The sequence below is a fragment of the Alosa pseudoharengus genome, unplaced genomic scaffold (genome assembly GCF_046254945.1).
Source record: "Alosa pseudoharengus isolate Yale_2024_CS ecotype anadromous, Long Island Sound unplaced genomic scaffold, YU_APseudo_1.1 YU_APseudo_1.1_scf_16, whole genome shotgun sequence".
Classification (NCBI taxonomy): Eukaryota; Metazoa; Chordata; class Actinopteri; order Clupeiformes; family Clupeidae; genus Alosa; species Alosa pseudoharengus.
Genome location: NW_027468630.1, coordinates 30,554,059 through 30,579,556, shown reverse-complemented (window position 1 = coordinate 30,579,556; position 25,498 = coordinate 30,554,059). Strand labels below are relative to the sequence as shown.

At 46.0% G+C, this 25,498-nt stretch overlaps 1 protein-coding gene across 1 annotated transcript in view; it reads right to left on the bottom strand.

Annotated features, from left to right (window-relative positions):
* unc13c (unc-13 homolog C (C. elegans)) overlaps nt 1-25,498 on the bottom strand; it is a 90,645-nt gene that overhangs the window by 32,285 nt on the left and 32,862 nt on the right. Inside the window, exons 15-18 of the mRNA XM_076286624.1 lie at nt 24,735-24,824; nt 22,035-22,163; nt 13,629-13,762; nt 11,387-11,472 (exon numbers count right to left, since the gene is read on the bottom strand). Coding sequence (XP_076142739.1) covers nt 11,387-11,472; nt 13,629-13,762; nt 22,035-22,163; nt 24,735-24,824 — 439 coding nt within the window. The remainder of the gene's footprint in view (nt 1-11,386; nt 11,473-13,628; nt 13,763-22,034; nt 22,164-24,734; nt 24,825-25,498) is intronic.

Below are 25,498 nucleotides of genomic sequence, written 5' to 3'. Positions count from 1 at the left end.
TTCAAACACATTTTGTTTGCACACCTTTACAAGGCAATGCGGTTAGTTGAGGATATGAAAGGTTTCCATCTGGTGCATTATTTCACAGGCAGTGAAGTGTATTCTCCATTAGCTCGGCTTACGAGATCAAAATTAAAAACAGAATTTAACTAAATGATTCTTTGATAGAGATTTATGCTTTGATTGGGATAGAATAGTCCCAGTGATCATCATCTAATCTATTATGAAATAATATGGTCACATGACTGGGAGTCACCTGGCCCCAGTGTCTCCTAAGTTATCACTGGCTGACTGGATCTCCATCTTCATCAGAGGTGTGTTAATGAAACAGTCAGAGCACACATTCTTTATCTCTATTACAGTGTATATGAGATGAGCCAAAGTGACTGCTAGAGCTTAAAAAGGTACAATAAGAACTGTTGCAAGGAAATGGAACGGTGAAATTAAATAGAATTGGCAAAAAGGAGGTGGCGGTAATCCTAAACAGAGAGCCAGTCATAACATTTATCTCCTCAACAGGAGTGCTGATCCCACCCTGCCCCGCTCTCTCTGCCTCTCTCTCTCTCTCAGATTTGAAGAATTTAGGTGTGTATTTTCCATTTGCTCTGAAGGGCTGGGATTTGCTTAACAGCAGTTTATGCTAATTGGCGCCCTGTCCGATATCTGGCTGGCCCAGAGGAGCAGAGTGCAGAGCTCCCCCTCAAACACAGTTAATGACTCAGGGTCTCACTCATCTCCCCGCACAATTCTCAGAACGAGTCGAGACAATCAGGAAAAGCCCTCTGATTCTGCTGACAGAGGCATCCGGCACCATTTGGATCTCTACTTGATGAATTAATTGCTCAAGGAGGCTGGACTGGAGTGGGAGTGAGACGCACTACTGAGCTGACCACGCAGCAGGATAGAGGGGGCAGGTCAAGCCAAAACACGCTAACAGATATGTCTCAGTTGGACACCACATTAAAACCAATTGGCTATCCTTTCAGGTAGTGACCCCAGGATATGGTGGAGTTTTGAGACTACTATTTGTCTTATTTTCAAAAGGGCATTGTGTGGGGGACAAAGGAGAGTCCAGCTTCATTGCCAAATGTCTGAACTCAACAGGACTTTCATTAGGTACCCGACTTGAGAAAAGTGAATCCTCAGAAAATATAAAAGGGGGAAACAATCTTATCACGATGACCTTTAACAGCAAGAGGCTGTATCACATAACTTTCCATCAAGCCTGTCACTAGACGTGACATTCCAAAACTTTAAAGTTGCAGGAGAGTAGGAGCAGCACCCAGAGTCATTGTCCAGGCGCTGTGGTGCAGGACCGGCAGACAGCCCGCTCACTGGAGTGTAAATCATCCTCTTTTGCTCAGGGACATCTGTGTGTCGGCACCTCTTACTCTCCCAATCTGATATGTGTGGCCCTCTGAGTTTTCCTGTTACCTGGCTCTGCCTCGGGCTACAAGTTGATCCGGCACACTCGAAAGCACATCGCTGCAAGTTACTTAAGCTCAAAGGCCCTCCTGGATACGCGTGGAGCTTTGCTCATCATCCCTGCAGCTGCTGGAGGAGCCATGCAGATAAAGAGCCCCAAGAGCAGAAACAAGCCTCGGAGCTTCACAGGCTTCCTCCCCGTGCCCCCCGTCAGGCCAAACTTCAAGCCCCAGAAGTGGGCTCTGCGTGGGACTGGAGGTGTTGTCGAGGGGGGGGTGGCGGGGCTTTGGTGTCTCCTGGTGAAGCTCCGTGGCCCACATGCAAACTGGCAACTGTTGATTGTAATTTCCTGCCTCGCTGATGGGATTTCGAGCGCAATTTCCATACGCAGGTTCCTGGGAGACGGGGGCGTGACAGCTGTCAGAAGCTGTTAGAGAGAGAGAGAGGAGCTCTCACCCACACACTGCACGCTCCGTGCCCCATCTGAACATCCGTGCCCTGAGCCCAGTCAGGAGGGGGAGGGAGGGCTACTCAGGCGCTCTTGCGCGGTTAGTATGCATGTCATTGCCGTGGTGGATTCATAGAGGTGCCATGCTGAGCTGTATAGCCCTCTCATGGGAAAGAAATGTGCTTTCCATGACCTCACTCTAGTAACTACACAATTTCCTCTGTGAGTGTAAAACATCGGTCAACAGTGCCATGTGAAGGACACACAGGTTTAAGAAAGGAAGAGCCTTGATTGGAGCGAAACTCCCCTGCTGGACGCTCTAAATGTTACAGAGCATGAAGATTAATGTTTGGCGCTCAGTGCACCACACGGCAGTCCAATCTGCTGTGCGGCGACTCGTATTTGGCCCGGGGGGGACTGCTCCCTCGCGGTGAGTCACCGGGCCGCGTGAGGGCGAGGTGCGCAGGGGTGCCGGGGCGCTGACGACTGACGTGAGTCACATTGTTATGCAGGTGCTCATGCCTGGGTCTCCCCCCTGCTTCTTCCGGATCCATTTCACCACAGGGACTTTTCCCCTTTGTGGCTTCTGCCCCTCACTTCCCATCCCTGACCCCCCCCCCCCCCCCTCCCCCCTAAACTGACTCACCCACGCAGCAGCCGGTCCCTTCCACCGCTGTCCTTCCTCCTGGCTCTGCCACTACAGACTGAGGTGCGAGCTCAGAGGATTGCGGTGCCGAGCTGTGCCTACCCCCCCCCCCCCCCCCAGAGGGCCTACTGCCCACCCACATGGTGCCAAACGCACCCCCCCCCCCACCCCCCAAATCCACCCCACCACCCCCTCACCCCCTCCAGTGCAGCTGGCCAGCGGGCAGAGTGAGCTCCGACACGAGCCAATGACACTCTGGGGGCACCTCAGACCCGTGCTGACAGTGTTCGCCATCCAAACACAAACACGTCAAACACCCCGGCTCCCAGAGGCTCATGGGAAAGCATCTTGTGGTGTTACATAAAAGGGGCTAAATTTGAAAGCATCCGAAACACAGAAAAGTCTCCCCACTCCCACTGCCAGTCTGTTAATGAGTTCAGACAGTGGAGGGAATCCATGTGACTTGAACTTGAAGTAGCGGAGGCAGAACTTTCTCTTGGCACACCACACTGTCAACAGGCAGAGACACATCTCGAAAAACCTTCAGGTAGTGCACCTTACTGACCAACACTATAAAGTGTGCTCACAGGGCCCTGGATTACAGGCTAAAATACTGCAGAATATACAACCTAGTCCATGTAAAAAAGATACGTATTCTAAAAAGAGAGAGATTGGAGAAGATTGGAGATTAATAGTCACTAAGTAAAATCACATCTTCTGCAATGAATGCTTAATGTTTTGGGCTTTGTTGCAAATATACTAAGATGCTTGTGCACATCCTCATCTCACAAAACATTTATGACAGAGAGATGATGAAGGAATGAAGATGGCACTTCTGTGCCATGTCCCACATACAATGCACACATCCCATGTGGCAGAATGGTGCTGCACCACACACCTCATGCCTTCAATTAAGTCAGGCCAGGCAGCCAGTGAAATAGTCATGCCGACTTCCTGCTCAGACTTCATAGCGGGCTAAAATTAGCAGCATCCATTCCTTTTGCTGTTGTGTGCGGCTGAGGGCCACTGAGTGACAAACAGCACATGCATCAAAGACTTCATTAAGCAGAATGCGCGCGCGCGCACACAAACGCCATCCCCAGCCCGTCTTCCTGCATCTCCACGGCTGCACTCGCGCACACAAAGACGTGAAACGGCTGTATTCTGCTCTCCGTGGCCCGTGACCGCCTCTAAGTAAACAGGTCAGAAAGAGTTATTTCCATCCATTTGGAGGAGAAAAGGATGTGGCGACCTCAGCAGAGGGTCAGGCTTTTAGAATTGTTCTGTGCTGTTATTCTTGCTCACTTCAGATAATCCAAACAAAAGGGCCAGTGCTGCTTCAGCCAGCCGAGCACCAAACTCCTCCACGGGCACTGCTACCCTCTCCCCCTCTGAGGACATCATGCTCCATATTTTCACCTGTGATGTATGGTAATTTACGATTATTTAAAGATAAGGTCAAGGTAAGAGCTGATGTCAAAAGTCACTATAAAATCAGTTAAATCTATCTAAGGAATGGCACGACTGAACCCCTCGGGTTTCAAAAAGAATAAAGGGCAGGTTCAAAAAGGTAATTTAGAAGGCCTTGAAATGATGAAACGAACAGCAAGATAGCTCTTCACCTATATGACAAACCTATGTAGCTTTGCACACAACCACAATCACACAATCAAAAGTCACAGAACAACATTTATCACCAATTTCAATAGGTTTGTGCCTAGATGTGAGGGTTTACATGTTTATGACATGCATGACAGTGAAACTGCATACCTGTGGGCACGCTCAGTGAGTTCCCACATAGGCCCTGTGATTTCATGCTGTTTCACACAAAGCCCTCTCTGCCCCCCATGGGCTGGCATTTGTGTCGGCTGCACAGCGCTATTTGCAAACAGTGGTGCTGACATATGCCTCGTCTCCATTGAGGCTCAACACCTCTGGCCAGGGGGTCCTGTTAATGTCAGCCCACAAGGCACCAGAGCCAAGCCCATGCTCCCCCTCTCCTGCAGACACCATTGCGATCACAGCCTTCAGCCATGAAACGCCTCAGGAATACATACAGTATCTAGACTAGGGTTGGGCTACCCTTTTTCCTGTCAACGCATGAAATCAGACTCATCATAGGCCTAGGACCATAAAGCAAGCCTTTTTTTATGGAAACCTTCTTCATTATTCATTTTTCAATGAAGGGCCATGTTAGCAGGTCACAGTGATACTACCTGTAGAAATAATGCAGTGAGAATTCATATGTACAAAGAGGAGAGTACAGAGCCCTACGTAGATGACAAGTCCTTCACAGCCACTTTTAAAAGGCCAAAGCAGTGGCATATTTCCAATTCAGATCACATAAAAAGGGGGTTACCGAAAGATCATTGCATCAGGTGTATCCCCCATACAACTTCAAAAATCCCCCTTCACAGGAGACATTCATCCTTTGTCTCCAGTAAAGGTATGCTGACTGCCACTGCTGTTTGGTTCTGACAGTCTGTGCCAAACAATGACTCCCAGCGCTGCTCAAAACCTCTCTGCACCAGCACAGGTCATCCATCACCTTCTCCAACACTGTAAATATTACCCTGAGAAGGAGCCCTCAGAAATCAATAGCCACTGACGTGCCGCTTGGAATTTACATTGTGAAGAGCAAACAACCAAGGCAAAGAGTCTGACATGTTTTTAAAAGTCACTAGTCACAATTTGTGCCATAGCTGCGGCTTGCCCTCCTGGCTCTGCAATATGGTCTCTGATTTCTTGCCTAGTGTGTGGCAGCCATTAGGGCTCTAATTACCACTTATTTAGGGAATCTGTGGACTGGTAGCACATGAAACTGAGAACCAGAAGAGGTGAACCACCACTTTGTTTATCATCTTCATCAGCTGCAAGTCTGAAAACTTCATCTCCAGCCCTCTCACTGTGTCTCCACTGAGGCCTGCTGAGCCCCACTGTCTCCAATTATCTCTGCAAAGATATTTCATGGCAAGCTGAACCCAGGGCCTCTAATCTCACCCTCACAGAAATAGTATCTCTTGATGGGAGAAGGGGTAGGATTGTAACAGTATGGGGAATACTGTATAGAGGAAGTGGAGATTCTGCAGTAGCAGCACACAAAGATTCATTTAGGATTCCACGGTTTGACAATCACTGCAAACACAGTTTGCAAGAGGCTCTCTGTGTCAGCTGTACTGGAACGACACGCCATGTTTACAGTGAAATGACAGTTACACACACCCATGCGTGTACATACACTGATATTTACACAAGCATGCAGATTCACCAGGGACTTAATCTCCTGCTGTTCAAAAGCTCGTGCACTACTGAGCTATAACTGCAACCTCTGGAGGCCTTCACAATCAACACTAGCAAGCTGCACTCCGTATTGAGTCACAAACAGCTTATTCCTGATCTGTGTCCAGCCGACCTCTGGTCTGATTCCTCGTCAGCTTAAAGGTTCCACTTTCATCTGCTCCACTCCTACTGGACGGAATGCTGGGGAAACAGCCTTTCCTGCTGCTAAAACAACCAGGGCCACGAACGGCAGCTCATGCATCTCAGCACAGGTGCACAAAAACAGGTTAGCTGAACCGAAAAAGAAAAGGAGTCACGTCGCCACACAAACCTGCACCTCCCCTTATTTACCAGCCGCCTCACCGTGGTTCCCCTCATTTCACCATGAAGCATAATCACATTCCCCGTCACAATGAAATGTGCTTCTTATTTCCCCATTGAATTTATTTCCGGAGAAATCCATCTTATCTCTCGGTGGAGATTCCAGCACATCTAGGCCATTCTCCACCACTCCCCAGGAGAAGAATTTATCACAATTGCCATCCCTTACAGGAGCAACCCAGAAGAGGGGATGGAGGCTCCTTAGAAAGACTGTGTCACCTGTATATTCTCAGAGCACACTGTAATTTATTGCCACAGTAATGAATAGAAGATGAGCGCAATAAATGGGTCAGCATAGAGGGAAACCATTAGAGAATCCACTGCAGGGTTGGCATGAAATAATGGCAGTGCAGGGTCTGATTTCATGGTAACGTATATGATATAAGCTATAGCCTATTCTAAACTTAGAGTTAACTTTTATTAAATAGAGACAGTACCCCAAGGGCACAAAGGAGATATAAGATATTTCTAACTGCAGAGGTGTTTTAATAAATATCGTGCTTTAGTACTTTGCTACAATATCAATGTCAACTTGAAAAGGAGCATTGTGCCTGCAATAGTATGCATGTGCCATGCTTGTGTTTAGACAAGATGTCTTTCTTTCTCCAGGCAGCACTGTAAACATTTCTTGGATTTACTCCAAACGTGTGTCTTTGGAATATCATCCATTCACAGATTGTGTGACTGCAGATAACGCCTTACTGTATGTCCTTGATACGAGTCTGCAAGAGGTTAGAGAGAGAGAGAGAGAGAGAGAGAGAGAAAAAAAGAAAGAGAGAGAGAAGAGAGAGAAAGATAGAGAGAAAGAGAGAGAGAGAGACTGCTTTCATCACCGATTGGACCTCTTCGTTATGCCATAACTATCCCCAAGGCAACGTGAGGAGCCCCCTGCTCTGAAATCAGCTCTGCTATGACAACATTCCAGACCACCTGAGGTGCAGACCTGCCAGTTTCACTCAGCATCGCTGTCAGGGCTAACCTTTGACCTCCTGATCACGTGCTTCAGGTACACTCAAAGGGAGAGAGAGGGAGGGGTGGCACATAGAGGGAGAGATGCTCAAGGAGAGAGAGAGAGCGAGAGAGCAAGGGACTGTGAGAGATAAAAAGAGAAAGAGGGGTAGACAGCTGAGAGAGAGAGTGAGTGAGAGGGAAGCATGGAAGATAAAGAGAGAAAACAGAAAGAGAGCGAGAGTAGAGCAAATCTCCTCTCGGAGCTCTGGCAATCACGCAGAGAGGGGGAGAAAAAAGACGAGGGGAGGAAGAGGGAAGCAGGGGAAAAAGAGCCGTCTGTTTGCATGCAGGCGTGTTTGGCGCTGTCCCAGATCAGCTGTAAAGGGCCCTGATTGAAATAAAGTGCGGGGCAGATGAATGCTCGGCTGCTGAGGAGTGAAGTCAGGGCTGCTGGCGGACGCAGGAGCCACAGGGTCCCGCCTGCAATCCTAATGGAGCGCTGGGGGGGTGGGGGGGGAGCCATCTATTACAGCCCTTAAAGGCGGCCTGTGTTTTCGACAGTGACAAAGCTACTGCTAAAGCTGTGTGCGCTAGGAAAAGGCCAGTTTTCAAAGCTGCAGTTGAGCCTCTATGACCAAATGGACACAAAGTGGTTCTATCATACAATATCTGAATTTGAAGCCACTCATGCAGAAAGAGAGGCTATAAAACCAAAAAGCAAGTCTGTTTTCTTTGGTTACATAATAATTGTTAAAAAAGAGTTTGTGTATTTCTTTGGTTATCCAACCTCTTTCTGATTGAGGCATACTAGTTCTCTCCCCTCATACAATGTCTGTCCAACTACACAGACAAAAAGCACAGTAAGCATCTATTTCTGACACAAAAAATGATCTGGATGTCAAAACACCTATGCTAATCGCTATCAATCAAACATCAGCTAAAAGGACAGCAGTGTGATATGCAAAATTATCCTGAACAATTAAATTAGTTATATGCTTTATCACAAGCATCTATTCAATTTAGTAATTTCTTAGCTTCCGTATTTAAAGACATTCAAGTGAATTGGACACAGTCTGTGACATTAAATGTCACGCTGGGTTAGCAGCAACAGCTCTTTTTTTCTTCAAACAATAATTAAAAAATGTGATTCTGCTCAAACTCCGTGACTGCTGGTACTGGCCTGATTGTTTCTGACAGCACAGCCTCCCTCATTCTGTACAGCTTTTTTATTTTATCTATCTCCATTTCCTTATTTTCTTCTTCTCTTTGTGCACCTGACCTCTTGATCTCCCCTTTCTCTTCTTTCTGCCCTCTCTCAACTCCACCACTCTACCACTTTCTCATCTCAACCCAACCCGTCTCTCTATCTGTCTCTCACTTTTCTTTCTCTCCCTCTCTCTCTCTCCCAGTCCTCTCTCTCACCCTCTCTCACTGCCAGGGGCTTGCAGTAACACAGCCTGGCACAGGCTCAGCTCTGCTGGGTGATGGGGAGTGGGGAGGGATTTCCCCTCCTGAGGATGAGGCATTATCAGGCTCTTGTAGCTGTTAGCATTAGCCTGAACCTCACTAGCTGACACAGTGTGCTATTTGCTACAGAGCAGAGGCAGACTTGACATTGGTCTTTGACAGAGAAGGGTGAACCCTTTCAAAACAGATTGCAGAGGTGCCCGGTGGGGTAGCTGTTTCCTGGTAAATGCAAAATCTAATATTTAAAATGTATAATACATGAGGGGTAAATAAAAGGAACTAGCATCAGTAGTGTTGCTGTATACTGTAGCAATGTGTGAATCTTTAAAAGAGAGAGTGCATCCGAGACCATGAAAATATGTGTCCAAGTGTTACTGTGTGTTATTTTAATGTGTGTGTGTGTGTGTGTGTGTGTGTGTGTGTGTGTGTGTGTGTGTGTATGTGAGTGTGACATGGATTACCATTATCTTGGCACCTGGTTGTCATGGCAACCGCCTCCCCCCGCACCCAGCTAGATTACGGCGGGCGTGTGCAACAGAGATTGGAATAAATTACAGCCGGCCTGTTTATCGTGTGGCTGTTACCGCTACAGCTGGGTGGGAGACAGCATGCAGCAATTACGCATCTAAAAACCCTCCAAGTCACTGCACACTCACTGGAGAGTTAGGGATGGCATTTCTCTCGGCACGTCCCTGGGACCAAAAACCTTGCGTCTACCCACTGATGGACAGGCATTTTCAGGCTCTCATTCAGTCCATTTTAGGACTATGGAGGGACCAGCTATTAACATTGGGTAGTTTAGCACTGTGATTTAAATAGATTTTTTGGGATGTAAGCCCTTGGGAGGTCATGTGAGGTTCAACATTTAATCTCCAACAGCCGAAGGGGGAATGCAAAGGCCCCTGCAGAAATCAACTATGTTGTCCTGGCGAGATAAAGCCCCTAATCTTATCCTGTCTAAATCTTTTTTTTTGTCTTCAGCTGCAACTTACACCTCAGATCCATAAATCTAAACACTCCCCAAAACCATAAACATCAATCAGAGCTGCAGTCACGGTTGCTGATTCACAGAAGATACAAGCTCCCTATCAGTCGTCTCCATCTTCCCATAGAGCAGCGTTTCTCAAACTGTGGGTCGCGACCCACTACCGGAGACATGCCAGGTGGGGCGCGAACTGACGTGAAAAACAGGTGTTTTATTTTTTTATTTGTAGCCTAGGCCCAGGTAGTACCCGATGCGCAATGGACGCACTGTGTTATTCATAGGGAAGCGCTCGTGTCAAGGCAGCTTAGTTAGTCCCGACTTACATGAGATTTTGAACGTTGTTGTGAGAGTGATGAATTTCATCAAAACCCGGCCCTTAAAAGCGCGTCTAGCACTTTGCGAAGAGATGGTAGCTGACCAAAAGGCTGTACTGTTTCACAGCGAGGCAAGGTGGCTTTCCCAAGGTAAAGTGCTATCGCGCGTGTTTGAGCTCCGAGTCGCCTCTTCTTGGAGGAAGAGCGCATGTTTGAATCTGCAAGCACGTTCACTAATGAACATTTCTTGATGAAGCTGGTCTATCTGGCGATATATTTGATATATGATACATGAGTTAAATGTCCAGTTACAAGGCAAAGACAAGCACCTACCTCACCTAGCAAATAAGATTAGGCTACTGCATTCGCTGAAACGTCTGATGTGTTAAACAGTAGGCCTACATCACATCCCTGCAAAGTTTATTTCAAAAATGTTTCCCAACCAGCAGTGCTCAGTATGACTGGATTATGGATCCATTTAATGCAGCATGTTGGTATTTCATTGAATATATTGTACAATGCTGTAAAATGGCCTATGCTTCCTATGTTGCTGGAAAACAGAAATATGTGTGTTATTATGTATTTATTTATTTATTATTATATCTGCAGCACCAGCTGATTTTAACTCTGTTGAAGAGGATATATTTAGAACTTGTCATTATTTCAATAAATTTGACAATTTTAAGCTTGACCTACCACTTTCTTAGAGCAATGAGGGACAGGTGGGGCTCGAGAATGCCCCCTTGATCAAAGTGAATGAAAGAAAACGTTTGAGAACCACTGCTCTAAGGAGTGACTCAGAAAGTCACGCAGACAACTGTCTCACTCTCAAGACACTAACTTACAGCTGTCTCACTCCCAGGGTACTAAGCTACACAATAACATAATGGGAATTTGTTGCCTAGCTCATTGGTTCCTTATACCTTATATAGCTTAGAAAGCTAACAGCTTTCTATAAGGATCTAGTTTGTTAACTACCACAGTCACGAGTTGGGTCGTGATAGTCTGTCATTTTTAAAAAGTGGGTCCCCAGAAAAAAAGTTTGAGAAACACTGGCATAGAGATGTTGGAGGCGTTAAGAAACCTCCGTGCACACGGTTCTTCTCTCGACGAAGTCACGTAGTCACCCTTCTGCCCTGGAACAGTACATGCTAATCTAATACATGTTAATCTAACGCCACTCTTTGTTGGGTTCATTAGGATGTCATTTGCAGGATTAATGCTTGGTTTTCAGATGGCAAAAATTAAAAGGCAACAACTTGATCGCCTTTCACAGAAGTAATCCATAGGGGAGACTTGTAGTGCACTATTTTAAATAGACAAAGACAATTTGGCCCCTGACAGAGTCTGATACTTAAGGCAACCATTAAGACAGGATCCATAAGACACAGTAGCTCGATAAAGTAAGATAATGAAAGTTCAGTAAGTAAAGCATACTTAAACATAGAATGCAAATATGTGGAGGTATATTACGAAACGTGAGCACTGACCTTCCATTGCATACTTCATATCCTGGGCAAACAGGTTCCACATGATCTCTGAACTGATCTGGCCCATGTTAAGTTCCTGGGGAAATCTGGGGGAGACACAGGAGCACAGGTTAGAGCACTGAGGCATTAGATCACATCAGGCAGAATGAAGAATTAATCACTGGGCATTTATCAGTCACCTAATGGAATGTCTCAAAGAACTACCAATGTGTTTGCCAGGGAAACTGATCTTCTCCCAGTTAAATTGCTTTCCTTCAGAAGAAGGGTGGATTAAGAAATTGTGAAGGGAGATTAAACTTCTATCATGTGAGTCTAAGGATTTTTTAATCAAATTTGAAATGCTCAAAGTCAATACAGTTATTATCTAAACAGTCAGAATAGAACAGAAATATACAAAAATGTGTGTTTAAAAGCACCATCCCTGGATTTTAAAGTTATGTTGATTTTTCTTCAAATGCTTTAGTTTCAATGCTCCATGAGATATATCCTCTTGTTTCTATGGCAACATGTGTGCCACACAATCCATTGAAAATTAACACTGTGTGAGCATGTGTGTGTAACATACACGGCCCCTCTCTCTCTCTCTCTCTCTCTCTCTCTCTCTCACACACACACACATTCACACCCTCCTCCACCAGAGGCAATCCATCAAGCCCCATATACAGGGAATGCAATTCAATTTGGAGCTGGCTTAATTGTCACGTGGTGAAAGGAAGCCTCACCGAGTGAGCATATGTATCTGAGTCCTTCCCACTCAGGGTGGAGAGAGGTTTCTTCCTTTGCTCTGGCCATTGATCTCTGCCAGCACAGAGCGCATCTCCACCCTGGGGGTTGCTCGAATCGGTGGGTGGGTGGGAAACTATTGCATTAGCATATCCCCTGGGCAGGCAGGGGCGCTCACTGGCTCCATCCATCTGTCAAACTGCTCAATGCTGGGCACCCCTATGAGAGCACAGGGCTTATTGCACCTAAACAATTTATTCATGGAATAGCCAAACAACTTGGACCCTATTTGAAACCATGAAGAGTATCTTCAAAAACCTGGAGAATATATTATCAGAGTTCCAATCCATTAGTTTATTCAAGTTGATACGAAGTACTATTGACGAATTCTACATTCAGAAGACCACACCACGGTAGTTGCTGAATGAACAATAGTCCTCTTTCAGCATTCCAGTACTATAAATGCATTCATCAAAGATCATCAGCGCAAGCTGGTCATGGACATCAAACTGTCTTATTAGGCGATGATGGCTTGACCAGAGAGTCATGGTAGACCCTGACTCTGTCAGACAGAAGTGAAAGAAGAATCTCAGCCTTTGCTGCACACTGTTGGAAGTTTAGCAGCTCCCCTGTGTCTTATTTGAATTATTCAGCTCACATACCTTCCTTGAATGTTAATGCTGTTCCACTCCCCTATACTCCCCTCCCTAGATGCACACTTCACAGAGAGATGAATCTGTTGTTCCCAAAGCTCTGATCTTGATTGGGAGACACTGAATAGCAGTGGATGAAATTCATTTTGGCAAATTGGTGCTATTCTCCCCTCAATATGTTGGGGAATTTAGAGTTGTTGATCAGATTGAGAATTGTACAGTCATCTTGTGGGATGGAACTACTCTACCGGTCTCCATTTTCAGAGAGCACGCCAGGAACAAGATCAAGCTTCAGTTTCAGTTTGAGAAAGACATGAAAGATAAGATGTTATTGCATGATTTCATCACTAATTGTCTTTTGCTATTGCAGACAGTTGATGTTACTGATGGAATGCAAGATATGATAATAACATTGTGTATTTAATGTATTTTTAATAATGTATTTTTCCAAATTTTCCCATTGGAGTTGATGGATTTGTGGGAATTATTAAAAATGTCCACCATATGGCAATACCGCACCTGATGTGCAAGCCCTGCTAGGGAGATACTGTGACAAATGCCTCCTTTCTGCCCTGTTGTGAATTCCCCGTTAGCTGTTGCTGTTTAATACATGTAGGTGCAGCAAAACAGGGATGTGTCCATTCACTGCAGAACTGATATATCTGTCAGATAAAGGGGTTCAGTGACTCCCAAGTGTGAGTGTGAAGCGTGCTGATACTTACTGATTGAGTACGAGTGTGAAGCGTGTTGATACTTACTGATTGAGTACGAGTGTGAAGCGTGCTGATACTTACTGATTGAGTACGAGTGTGAAGCGTGTTGATACTTACTGATTGAGTACGAGTGTGAAGCGTGCTGATACTTACTGGTTGAGTACGGGTGTGTAACCAGTACGGTCCTCATCAATCACGGACACCATGAGTGTGATGAGTTTGGGCCAGAAGTCCAAGTTCTTAATGGAGGGTCCCTGCTCTTCACGAGGAAGTTCCTGTTTTTTGGTCTGTCAGAAAAAAAGATGAGGGAAGGAAAAAGAGAGCGTAAGAGGTCAGAGAGGGGAAGGGATGATAAAGGAGGGTGTAAGATAATCCTCCATTCTCTGCATCGGCTGAATTATTTAATGTAGGCAAAAGACATTTGGGGAGGATACTTTAAAAATACTTTTTTGCATGCGAGGCTTCCTCCCAATGGTTTATTTATCTCCAGACCACACGTCTTCATGGGCCACAAGCTGAGAACGGCTGACACCCGGACCTCCTACTCAACGAAGAGGAGGAGGAGGAGGATCGCAGTCGTAAAGCAATCAGCATCACGTGCGCTCGCCACTGACAAACACTAACATATGTCACCCTAGCTTTCTGACTGCACGTCCCCCCCCCCCCCCAAAAAAAAAAAGTAATTAAAAACAAATCAATAATTCACGCCTGAAAAGTTTATCTTAGCGGCAGCCCCTGGTCTGGATTGTGAGCGCTTAAGCCACGCCTGACTTGGGGGTGTTTTGCAGTCATGCCCTCTCCACCATCTGTCCGCTCTCTCATCTCACTGATGCGCAGATCAGAATACACAGTGGCATCGCCGCAAACTCCCATGGACCTTCAATCAGTCGGCGAATTTACAGCATTTTAATCTGCCAAATGGACTGAGCCTGTTTGAGAGGGAAACCCATCTCGGATTGCTCCCCATGTGGGAACGCATCTTAGACATAGTCCATTAGACACGGAGGACATCCTCTGGCACACACCTCACACAGTAGTGCGGGAAGAAATGGAGCAGCAGTCTCTCTCTCTTTTGCTCTCTCTTACTCACATTCACATGCACACACACACGCACACACACGCACACACACACGCACACACACGCACACACACACACACACACACACACACACACACACACACACACACACACACACACACACCATAAAAGCCTATGTTTTGACACCACAATGCAATAACTTGTGTCCTGCCCCTGTCTCCAAAAACAGCCTCCACCATCACAACATTCTCATCTGACTGAATGGAAACATGGGCGCAGAGCCAACTTGTTGCTGGCGTGCGCTTGGCTGTGGGCAAAGACACCCAATCCGCTGATATTACAACAGCCAGTCCAACCTCCTTCACCCTGGCATGTGTTGATTTACAAAAGCCCTCATCGGCGGTGGCAGCGCTGGCGCGTCTCATTAGTTTAACCCAGCGCATGGGTCACTGGGGAGGTGAGGATGTGATGGCCCGCGGCTATAATCACCTGTTAGGACAGTGACGAGCGCTGGGATCACATCTCACACACTACCACTGTGCGCTCCACACCGTGCACTGACTGGGGGCTGGTGGCAGCTCACTCACTAAGTCAGGCACTATAAGCTCCATATGAGATTTCACAGTCAGTTCACCCAACAGTGAACCCGCTGCTGCATGTAGAGAGCTGCTAGGCAGTGTTAGGTGGACTCCATCTCCCTTCACCTTCTCGAGCGTGTCTTACATAGACACATGGACAGAAGAAGTAGCCAAATCAGCCATTTCTTTGTATTTTCCACTGTGCCATATCTCTTCTTGCTTATCTTCACAGCCTCTGCAATACCCCACTAACAGCACAAGGCACACACATCCAAAACTGCGAAATGCCAGATGCACACACAATCTTTCGGGAGATATTGTATTATAAGTGTCCATTAAGATTTATTGACTAATGTTAGGAAACCATGACGGTGATGATACTCCCTCCCTGAATGTCTGTTTGCCAAGAAAACAGCTTTCATTTGGGAAGATGCTATCTGTCGCTGTGTGCACCAGAGCATTGGAATGCCACTCTCATGCCCATGTGTATTTGTGTGAGGGGGGGGGCGGGGGGCGGGGGGGGGGGGGGGGGAGAAATGGAGAACTGTTTTGATTAATAGAAAACCGTGTTCCAAAATGAGGCCTGTCGCCTCCAGGCATTGAGTAATACATTTTCAATTATTTAACAAGCCTCAGCATAATGGCTACACCACAGGCTCCATGGGTGATGGCAGAGGAGGGTTTGGGGTGAATGAGAAAACCATAAGAGGTCATTTATCTGCCAAGAGATAAACCATTAGAAAGAATCCAAATCTCTCAGTGTGGGATGATTTCATTCAGTGTTCAACACAGCATTTTAGCTCACGTGGACACATTACACCCAGCAGAGCACTGATGCACTTACTACAGCCACAAACAGCATGAACCAAAAAATTAGCCTGTCTGAAACCCCCCCTCCCCCCTCTACTTTTCACCCAGGACTTCTCCAACTCAATAGCAGTTGTCATTGCCTCAGCCTTGCCAGCATGACAGGTTCTACACTCGATTTGCCTGTCACACTCGCTGGTAGACGGCCCTGCTGGTTATTCCATTTCCAAAGAGGAAAAGTCCTTAAAGAGCCTCTCTCTCTGCAAGTCCTCTGTGATTCAGCTCCCTGGAGCCAAGAGGAGGTAAGCAGTGGCCGTGCTTGTCATGTGGCGTGATGCCCTGTGACTGTCCGCAGTGGTGTTTTGGCCTGTAAGCCGCTTCGCTCGCTCGGACGCACGGGGCTGTCAGATCACTGCAGCATGACCCGGCCCCTCCCATGGCAGGCTGACACCATGGAGTCCAGCAAGAGCAGCTGCCTGCCACCACCTTCACACGCGGGGGGTAAGGGGAGGGGGGGGGGGGCGTGGGGCTTCAGCGGCCAAGAGGGTACCGCTGACGGTGCACTCATCTATCTCTCCATCTATCCTTCCATCCATCCGTCCATCCCTCTGTTCTGCCCAGGTACCTGGGAGGAGGGACTCAGAGCCGGACAGGACACTTGCTGGGGTTTCTGGACGAGTGTGCCTAATTGGTGGCATAAATAATAGAGCCAATGACACCACAGGAGGAGGATATGCAAAACACTTCTGTGTGTGTGCGTGTGTGTAATTGTGCGCGCGCGTGTGTGTGTGTGCGTGTGTGTGTAAGAGAGAGAGAGAGTGAAGGACACTGAAGGTGCTGTATTTTATATACAGCCAGAGCTTCCTCATCCCTCTGATCTGCCCTCCTCTTCCCAACTTATGAATATGTTAAATACAGTAAACCCACTCACCTTCCTTTGTGTCATTGAGGCGGGAGAAAATGAAGACCTCATTTGTGATTTTTCTAATTCTGGCACACTTCTCTGCTCCCTCAGGCGTATTACTCCCTCACACCTCCCTGCCCGTGCCCCTGCCATGATAATTACTATGCTGAAGCCAGTGCTGGCCAGTCACTGAGCAACAGAAACAGTCAGGAGCGCTACAGCCTGTAGCCTGACCACAGATCCGGTCATGAACCGCATGCAGGCACTGCCAACCCAGCTCCTCCTACTTTAACTACTATCTGATCTGACCATGGGACAGGCGGGGAAGTCCCTGAGAAAAGTAATGTGCGTGTGAAGACTATGTTCATCGTCCGACATTTTAAAAGCACAAATTATAAATTTTACGTCATAAGATTAACACCAAAGCGTGCATGTACACACAAAATCTTATAATACACACGCATACACTCACATACTGAGTAGCTAAATCCCAGTGGATTCCCCAAGGGGATTTCACCAAATGCATTTCCGCTCTAACCGCAGGCTTTTCCCCTGTCTCATGTTTGCTGCTGCGTCCTGAAATATTCTACATTTTATAAAGGGATACACACATTTAGCAGTCTTGATTAAATAACTAACCTCGATATTGCGTGGTGTTTTTCTTTTTTTCCAACAGTGACCCACACTCTTAAATGCTGAGTGATTAACATAAGTTGTTACTATTGCGCATGATTCAAATGAAGGGCTAATTTGCAAGCTGTGCGCGACACTTTTTTACTGTACGTGTCAGTGCGCTGTGCCCCATCAGAGCTGATGCGGCTTCACCCTTAGTGCTGTCAGCCACCACGTGACCTCCCGCATGAGTCTTGGAACATGACTCAGCACTGCCAACTCAACAAACAGGCCGCCCTAATTGTCCCATTACTGCCTTCATTTTCCTGTAGCTATTAAACGAATTAAAAGGCAGGCAGCTGAAAATCTACTGACTGATATAATTGACTAGCATGGAACTGAAGCATCACATGACCACCAGCTCGTGACAACACATCACTTCATCTAAACAGAGTGTTTTAAGGGTTTGTCATGAAAACGTGTTTGAAGTGTGAAAGCCCCTACATAGAATGCATCAGTGTGTATGAGGTGTATTTATGTTGACACTGTTTAAAAAAGGAATTTGTGTGGGCAGTGCAGCAATCCCCCACTGGCAAACTAGAAAGCCATGTTTTCTCATAAAGCACGCTTGCCCGTAAACAACCCAGGCAAACAACTCCCGCTGCCTCTAGTCAAACAGGGAGATATTTAAGCCAGCCTGCCAATCACAATGCTTTTTGAACAGCTTCCAGAGCTATAGTACTTTTTAAACAAATGTTAGTCATTGTGTGAGTAAATATAGAAATATGCATTCACACACTCACATAGACAAACACACATAGACACACACACAGAAGAGAGAGAGAGAGAGAGAGAGAGAGAGAGAGAGAGAGAGAGAAAGAGAGAGAGAGAGAAAGAGAGAAGAGAGAGAGAGAGAAAGAGAGAAAGAGAGAGAAAGAAAGAGAGAGAGAGAGATTCACTGAATTCGCTTAGATAAAATGCTCTGCCGTCTCCTTTATCACAGTAATCTAGCAGAGTGCAGTCAGCCATGTTGCCTCTGACACAAGGTTTATTCTGCGGGATGATGGTCCCCTTTGCACGCTGAGAACAATACCTGTGAGCTTAAGATTTCTTGTTTTATTTCTGCTTTGGCTTCCGTCCAAGGCGTTATAGGTTTTCCATTTCAGGGGGGCATCACATAAAAATCACTGTGCGTGGGATTCTGGACACTGGAGAATTTTTTTGACAGGAGTGTGTGATGCCGTGGGCAACACTGCTCCTGCCCTCACTGCTGCTATGCTTGATGGAACGAGAGCTCACTACCCCCCGCCCCCACACACACACACACACACACACTCATATAGCCCCCTGCCCCGCTTCTCTTTTTAAAATTCTGCCCCTTGCTGACAGGCTTTGCTTGCTCAATTGAGCCTCTTCCTGACCCCTCCCGACCAGTTTGGAGTGCTTCCCTTTTCATATCTGTTATGTAACGTGCCTCCTTCTCTTTGGAGACGTGGGGGTGGGGTGAGTTGTGTGGGGGGGGGGGGTGGTGGGGTGAGTTGTGTGTGTGTGGGGGTGGGGTGAGTTGTGTGTGTGTGGAGGTGGGGTGAGTTGTGTGTGTGTGTGTGGGGGGGGGGGGGTAGGGGCAGTGCTGGCTGTGAGGAGGGGACGCTTTACTTCTCCACAGGGCCTGCTGGGAGTCTGTCAGCTACTAAAGCACCCAAATGATTTCCCCTTGGGACCGAGCGCCAATCCAGCCCTCTCCATCAGCTGCAGCACGCTCCGCTTGGGCCACTGCCTGCCCGGCGAGGTCAGAGGGGCTGCCTGCTCCAAGAGAGCTGTGCTCACTCACTGTGCACACCAGGACAAGACCTAGAGTACAGGCTGGACTGGTAAGGGTGTTGAGGCTTTCTCCTTGTCGGCAGCAGGCCTTCGTTTGATTAACTGGATTACTATTTTTTTTAGACATCACTGTAATTAGGCAGAGCATCTATCTTTCAGCTGGGGTAATTGCAAATAGCCCCTCAGGCTGTCTGAACAAAGGAAGTGGAGTGAACGTTATTCAGCTCCAGAATTTACTGCACTCTATTACTGCCTGGAAGAACGTAAACTGCTCCTGTGTTTTGTTGCTGGTGGCTGTGTGAAAATGCCATTGCAGTGGTCACTTACTCTGGCACCAAGTGCAAGGCTAATAAAATAAATTAGGCTAAATAAATAAATAAATAAATAAATAAATACAATCTGGCTCTGATTTTAACAAATACCAGCACTGTCAGTCGACTATCATTGAAAGCAGCAAAAATAATAATAATAAAAAGTATGTACTAAGAAATACACCACTGCAATTTAATTTCCCCTAATGTTTGACGTTTCACATGTCTCTCCGCAATTTTCTGATCTGGGCGGGTACATCATATGTTTGATTTGTAAAGGGACATTTGTCATCATTATCATTATCATCATCATCATCATCATCAGCGTCATCCAAGGATTACGACTCTACTGTTGATGTTAAGCCCTTTGTTGACCCAGTGGTCATCCACTGAATAGTCTGTCGCTTAGTTAGGTTAACTGTGAAGAGGCATCACTTGCATACGCTGTTTGTGTGACGTGTCCTGTATATTAGTGTCTTCAGAGTCACGAGTGCCTGGGGCATCCTCAGCAATGCCTGACTATAATGTTGGCATACACAATATTGATTTAATTAGACAGGAGAGGGGCATGGACAGAAATCTCCCTCTCTCTCTCTGTCTTTCACATACACACACCCACATACAAACACACACACACGCACGCAACGCAACGCACGCACGCACGCACGCACGCACGCACGCACGCACGCACCATAGAGATGCACATATCCAGAAATAATCACATCCTCTGGAAAATACACAAGCTCATGCACCAAACGAACAGACGCAAACATGCACAATCCCACACCCACACCCTGAGACTGTATGCATGTATTTGTACACACAGTGCAAACAGGGTCACACAGAGTGGGATTCTGATTAATGCACGAAGACACGAGGTGCACCGAGGGGACTGTCATTTCACTCTCCCTGTCTGATGGGGATTAGCAGAGATGTGTTGGCCCTCTTCCCCTACATGATGCTCCGCTAGCCGCCCACACAGCCCACTCACAGTGGCCCTGCGAGGCCTCCGCTGGAGTCGGAGCAAAAGCGCAGCACAGCCCCGGCTCCACACACAGAGACTCACAGCTCATCCGCCCAGGAGCGCATGGCCACAACACCATGGCACCAGATTGTCTGTTTAGCCATGCGCAGTCAAGGCAATCTGACCATGATGGTTCTAACTGTACATTAATGTGGTTCGAGATGGTAGCAGCACTTCCTACTGGTTGTGCAAGGATGCATAATCATGAATTAGAATGTGCATTACTTGATCATTATCCAGGAGGGCCCATTCAGTCAGAGAGAACCACTGTAAGGGCGTGTAATGTGAAACTATGTCAGCAGAGAGGCCTCGTTTGAAAGAAAGTGTTGGAAGGACATTGTGTGAACATGCATGTCTGTATGCAGGTGTGAAAGTGTTATATGTGTGAGAGCATGTATTTGTGTGAGCATATATATTTAGTGTGGGGGGAGTGAAATATGAAACATACAGTATTATATATGGATGAGAACCACATAAAAAAAATATTTGAAGCGTTGGCAGGCTGTGAATTGAATATATGGCAGTGTAGTTTAACTGTAGCTCTCAGCCATGAGCTGATGGCCTGTAAAAACATTTTCCTGCAAACATAAAACATAAGGGTGTTTGCTTTCATCCCAGACCTTTGGGTGAGTCATACATGCTTCACTTGGATGTGTACACACAGTGTCCCACAGCTAAGAAAGCTGTTTCTGAATATCTCAAGTTCAGAGACGTGATTTCTGACATGCATCTGTGAACATACAGCCTTTAAATGAAAACGCAGCTGCTAGATTTAAACAGCAATGGCACATATGAATGTTAAAATATCCTTTGTGGATTATGAAGATATAAAGAATAACTCCCTCATATATTCCCTTTAGTTGGAGTTAAATCCGTAATAACAAATTACTTCTCACAGCAGATAAAATGCTTGGAGTCCTGATGTTACTTGGGGCTACCTCATGTATCCATGAATTCTATTTCTCTTAGAGAAATTAAACTCAGCAACACAAATATGTTGATGGAGTCAGAAAAAGAAGAAAAGGTTCTCTGTATAGAAAAAAATATGAATTTCGTTATTTCTATTGCATGTCTGAGTAGTTTATTTTGCTATACAGTATACTGCATACCTACAGTATACTGACTGCACTGTACTTAAATGAAGTGTTTAAAATTGGCACCCCAATAAAGCACAGACACACTGGGAAGAGACAAATACACTTTTAGTCTATGGGGACTTGTGAAAGTAAATAAGGATACCAGACTGATTAACATGCTATCATGGTTCACTGCCTCGGTGTCAATATGCTGAATAAATCAAATACAAGCCATATGCAAACTTTGGCTATCAGTAGCGACGGTGTGTACAGCTGTGCAGATTAGCTTCTGATAGGAGTATGTGATTACAGAATGTTCTGGAAATAACACTGCTCAGTTGACATACAACTTAACCTGATGAACATTGAACTGAACGTTGCTCTTACCTGGTCAAGTAGCTGGTTGTAGAGTTCGTGGCAATTGTCAAATATGTATTTGTACGTTGAGTCCAAGCATGCGCGCACACAGTCCTTCACCACCATGCTGGCCCTGGGGGGACTCTGCAGCTCCTGGACCTGAGAAGCCCACCCAAAACACAATCCATTAATGAGTCGTTAGAACAGTGGCTGTTCATGGAATATCAGCTCTTCTAAATGTCAAGACACGGCAAAGACAGATATGTGAGCATTACATTGTAGTGAATCCTTAATGTGTTGTACTTTCTGAGAGCAAATGCCAGGTCCTAGTGATGTGTCTTGGCCACCCTTGTTCTGGGGTACATGTATGTGACAGGCCCGGCTGCATGGCTCAGCACCCATAATGCAGTGTGACAGTGTGGGCTTTCATTCCCTGCCTCGCAGCGCTCTCGCGGTGGGAGGGACTCTGGCTGCCATTTTACCCATGCATGGCCGAACCGCTCTTATACATCCTGTCTGTCAACGCAGTGGCGGGCGCAGAGTGGGGGCTTATTTTAGATTACCCAACACACACAAACATGCGCGTATGTGTGAGCAGCGAGAGGATTAAGTCACAGTGGCAAAGCGAAACGGGCATATATTTTTATAGCACGGGGGGACGAGCACATACATCCACGGAGTGTATGCTAACTCGATGCTCACAAAGCGAGCACACCGCGTTGCGTAACCATGGCTCATGTCGCACAAGCCCCATACTGGCCTTCATTCCTTAGTTTACTCAGGCATCACCAAGGTGCAACAGCCAGTGCAATCATAGGAGTGCATAATGCAGTGTATAATTTTCATTGCCATGAATGAAAACAAATCAATAACGGCCCTATTTTTAATACATCCCTGGGATAAACAGGCCCAAAGTCAGAGTGTTGTTTGCGGCTCAGAGGAGACTAAATTAAGCCTAATGAAGGCCAAAAAAAGTCAATTACTGTTTATGCATTCTATTGGTTATGGAGAATTTTTCATGAAGCCTATTGACTGGCATTGAAAACCTGAGCAATAAATTGAAGAGGATTCCAATGGCACAAAAGAAGCACCTCCTTCTAATGCATTGTGCTCTGTCAACGTGTGTGTGTGTGTATGTCTGTGCATTTTACGCTTATTGTGTAACACTGTAAATTATGCAATCTCAATACAATGCACATTTGTCATGCTGGCAACCATTCTTGCTGATTGCTTATCCATATGTTCCTTGTCAATAGCTCAGGTTCTATTGCAGCAAGACTTCTGTTGTCTTCCTTAAAAATACTAAAAACAATGTATTGTTACAACAAAGGATTGTTGTTGTCTTATAACTTAAAAGAGCCCTGCAAACATTTTGAACAACAGAATGAAAGGGTAGAAATAAAAAACTAGATCAAATATCAAGAGCAGAAGGAAATCACAAGAGGACACAGACAATTGCACCTATGTTAAAAGGACCAAGGGAAGAGCTCAGCTGCAATTGAGATTTGTGAGCCACAGTGCACCTTTGCTGACAGCCAAATTATGATAATGGATGAAAATTAAAGCCATTCTGAAAAGTCAGCTAGTGCAACAGCAAGTCTCCAACATATTGTAAATTAGCCCTAACTAGCACAGAGAGATAGTGCTGCCTACACACCTCAAGTCTGGTGCTGTGGTCTGGGTGAGAGAACACCGGAGAGGCCAATGGCACAGACTACTGTTAATACTACAGGACACAGTGAGGGAGATGCAGCACAGACTACTGTTAATACTACAGGACACAGTGAAGGAGATGCAGCACAGGCTCTACTGTTAATACTACAGGACTGAGGGAGATGCAGCACAGACTACTGTTAATACTACAGAACACAGTGAGGGAGATGCAGCACAGACCACTGTTAATACTACAGGACACAGTGAAGGAGATGCAGCACAGGCTCTACTGTTAATACTACAGGACTGAGGGAGATCAGTCACAGACTACTGTTAATACTACAGGACACAGTGAAGGAGATGCAGCACAGGCTCTACTGTTAATACTACAGGACTGAGGGAGATCAGTCACAGACTACTGTTAATACTACAGGACACAGTGAGGGAGATGCAGCACAGACCACTGTTAATACTACAGGACACAGTGAGGGAGATGCAGCACAGACTACTGTTAATACTACAGGACACAGTGAGGGAGATGCAGCACAGACTACTGTTAATACTACAGGACTGAGGGAAATGCAGCACAGACTACTGTTAATACTACAGGACTGAGGGAGATGCAGCACAGCTGTAGCAGCAGCACAGATGTAGGAACAGCAGACAATGATTTTCAATCCTTGGTGGTTCAGTTCTAAATCGCCATCAACAGAACTACTCCTTCTGTTACTGCAAAAGAAGTCCTATTGCCTTGATCAGTACACTGTATATTAAATGGAGATAGATTGAAATGGAGGTAATACTATTTGGCCTCTGCGTTCTTTCATTTCATTTCTTTTGGCCTGAGTGAATGTACTTCCTAACCTCTGAGTCATTGCAGGTCTTAATGTCTCATTCACATACTGCCAAATCTAGCGGGCAGGAGGAGGCGAAGGCAGTGACCTCAATCAATGATGAGACGCGATAAATACATGAAATCGGGGCGCCATCGAGAACAGGCAATTAAAGTGGTTATCGGTGGAAAGGATGCACGGCTGACATGCCCACAGCAGATAGCACCGATAAAGATCTCCTTACCTTCATCCTGAAAAAGGTGATGCTGGTTAGCAGGTCCACCGTGGATTTCAGATCCTGCAGACGTTCGGGGTTGCCAGCAGGGAAGTTATCCTAGAGAAAAACAGAACCTCCGTAAACAGTAGAGTTTAAGATATGTTGCTGAGTGTTTTTTCCTTCTCACAGTTTCCTAATATCATCAGTTCACTTATGTGGCCTCAAGATGTATCATGCTTCCTTTTAAGTCACTGAATATATGAAAATTTGACACAGTTACGAGGAGGGTGTTGTGTGATGTGTCTGATCTGATCAGTACATAAAATCTGCAAGTATCATAATTATGCCATTTAAATTCACAGTAAATTAAAATGAACTCAGAAAGTCAACTTGGATGCAGGTAAATATAATCATCCAGTGTACTGGAAATGATCTATATAAAGAGAGATGTTTACTGGCCATGGGGCCATCAGCCTGTTCAGTGTACCATGATGGTAGGAAGTCTATTAATTTGACAGTATGAAAAAAGACCAATATAGCTGCATGCAATGCCTGCCTGCTATCGTCAGTAAGTATGCAGTCGCTGCATTAGGCTGCAACTTCCAACTCTATCAGGCCACACCCAGTTCCAGAGGAATCTGGGGATATAATGCAAGTGGTCAAAATCATTTTGCAGCATTTTAAGCTTCCACTTTAGCTTTGCAAATGTCAATGTCTCCTGGAGGAAGAGTTGTGCATTAAAAAACAAAACAGAAAAGATGTGTAGTGTAAATGTATTTGATGCTGGGGAA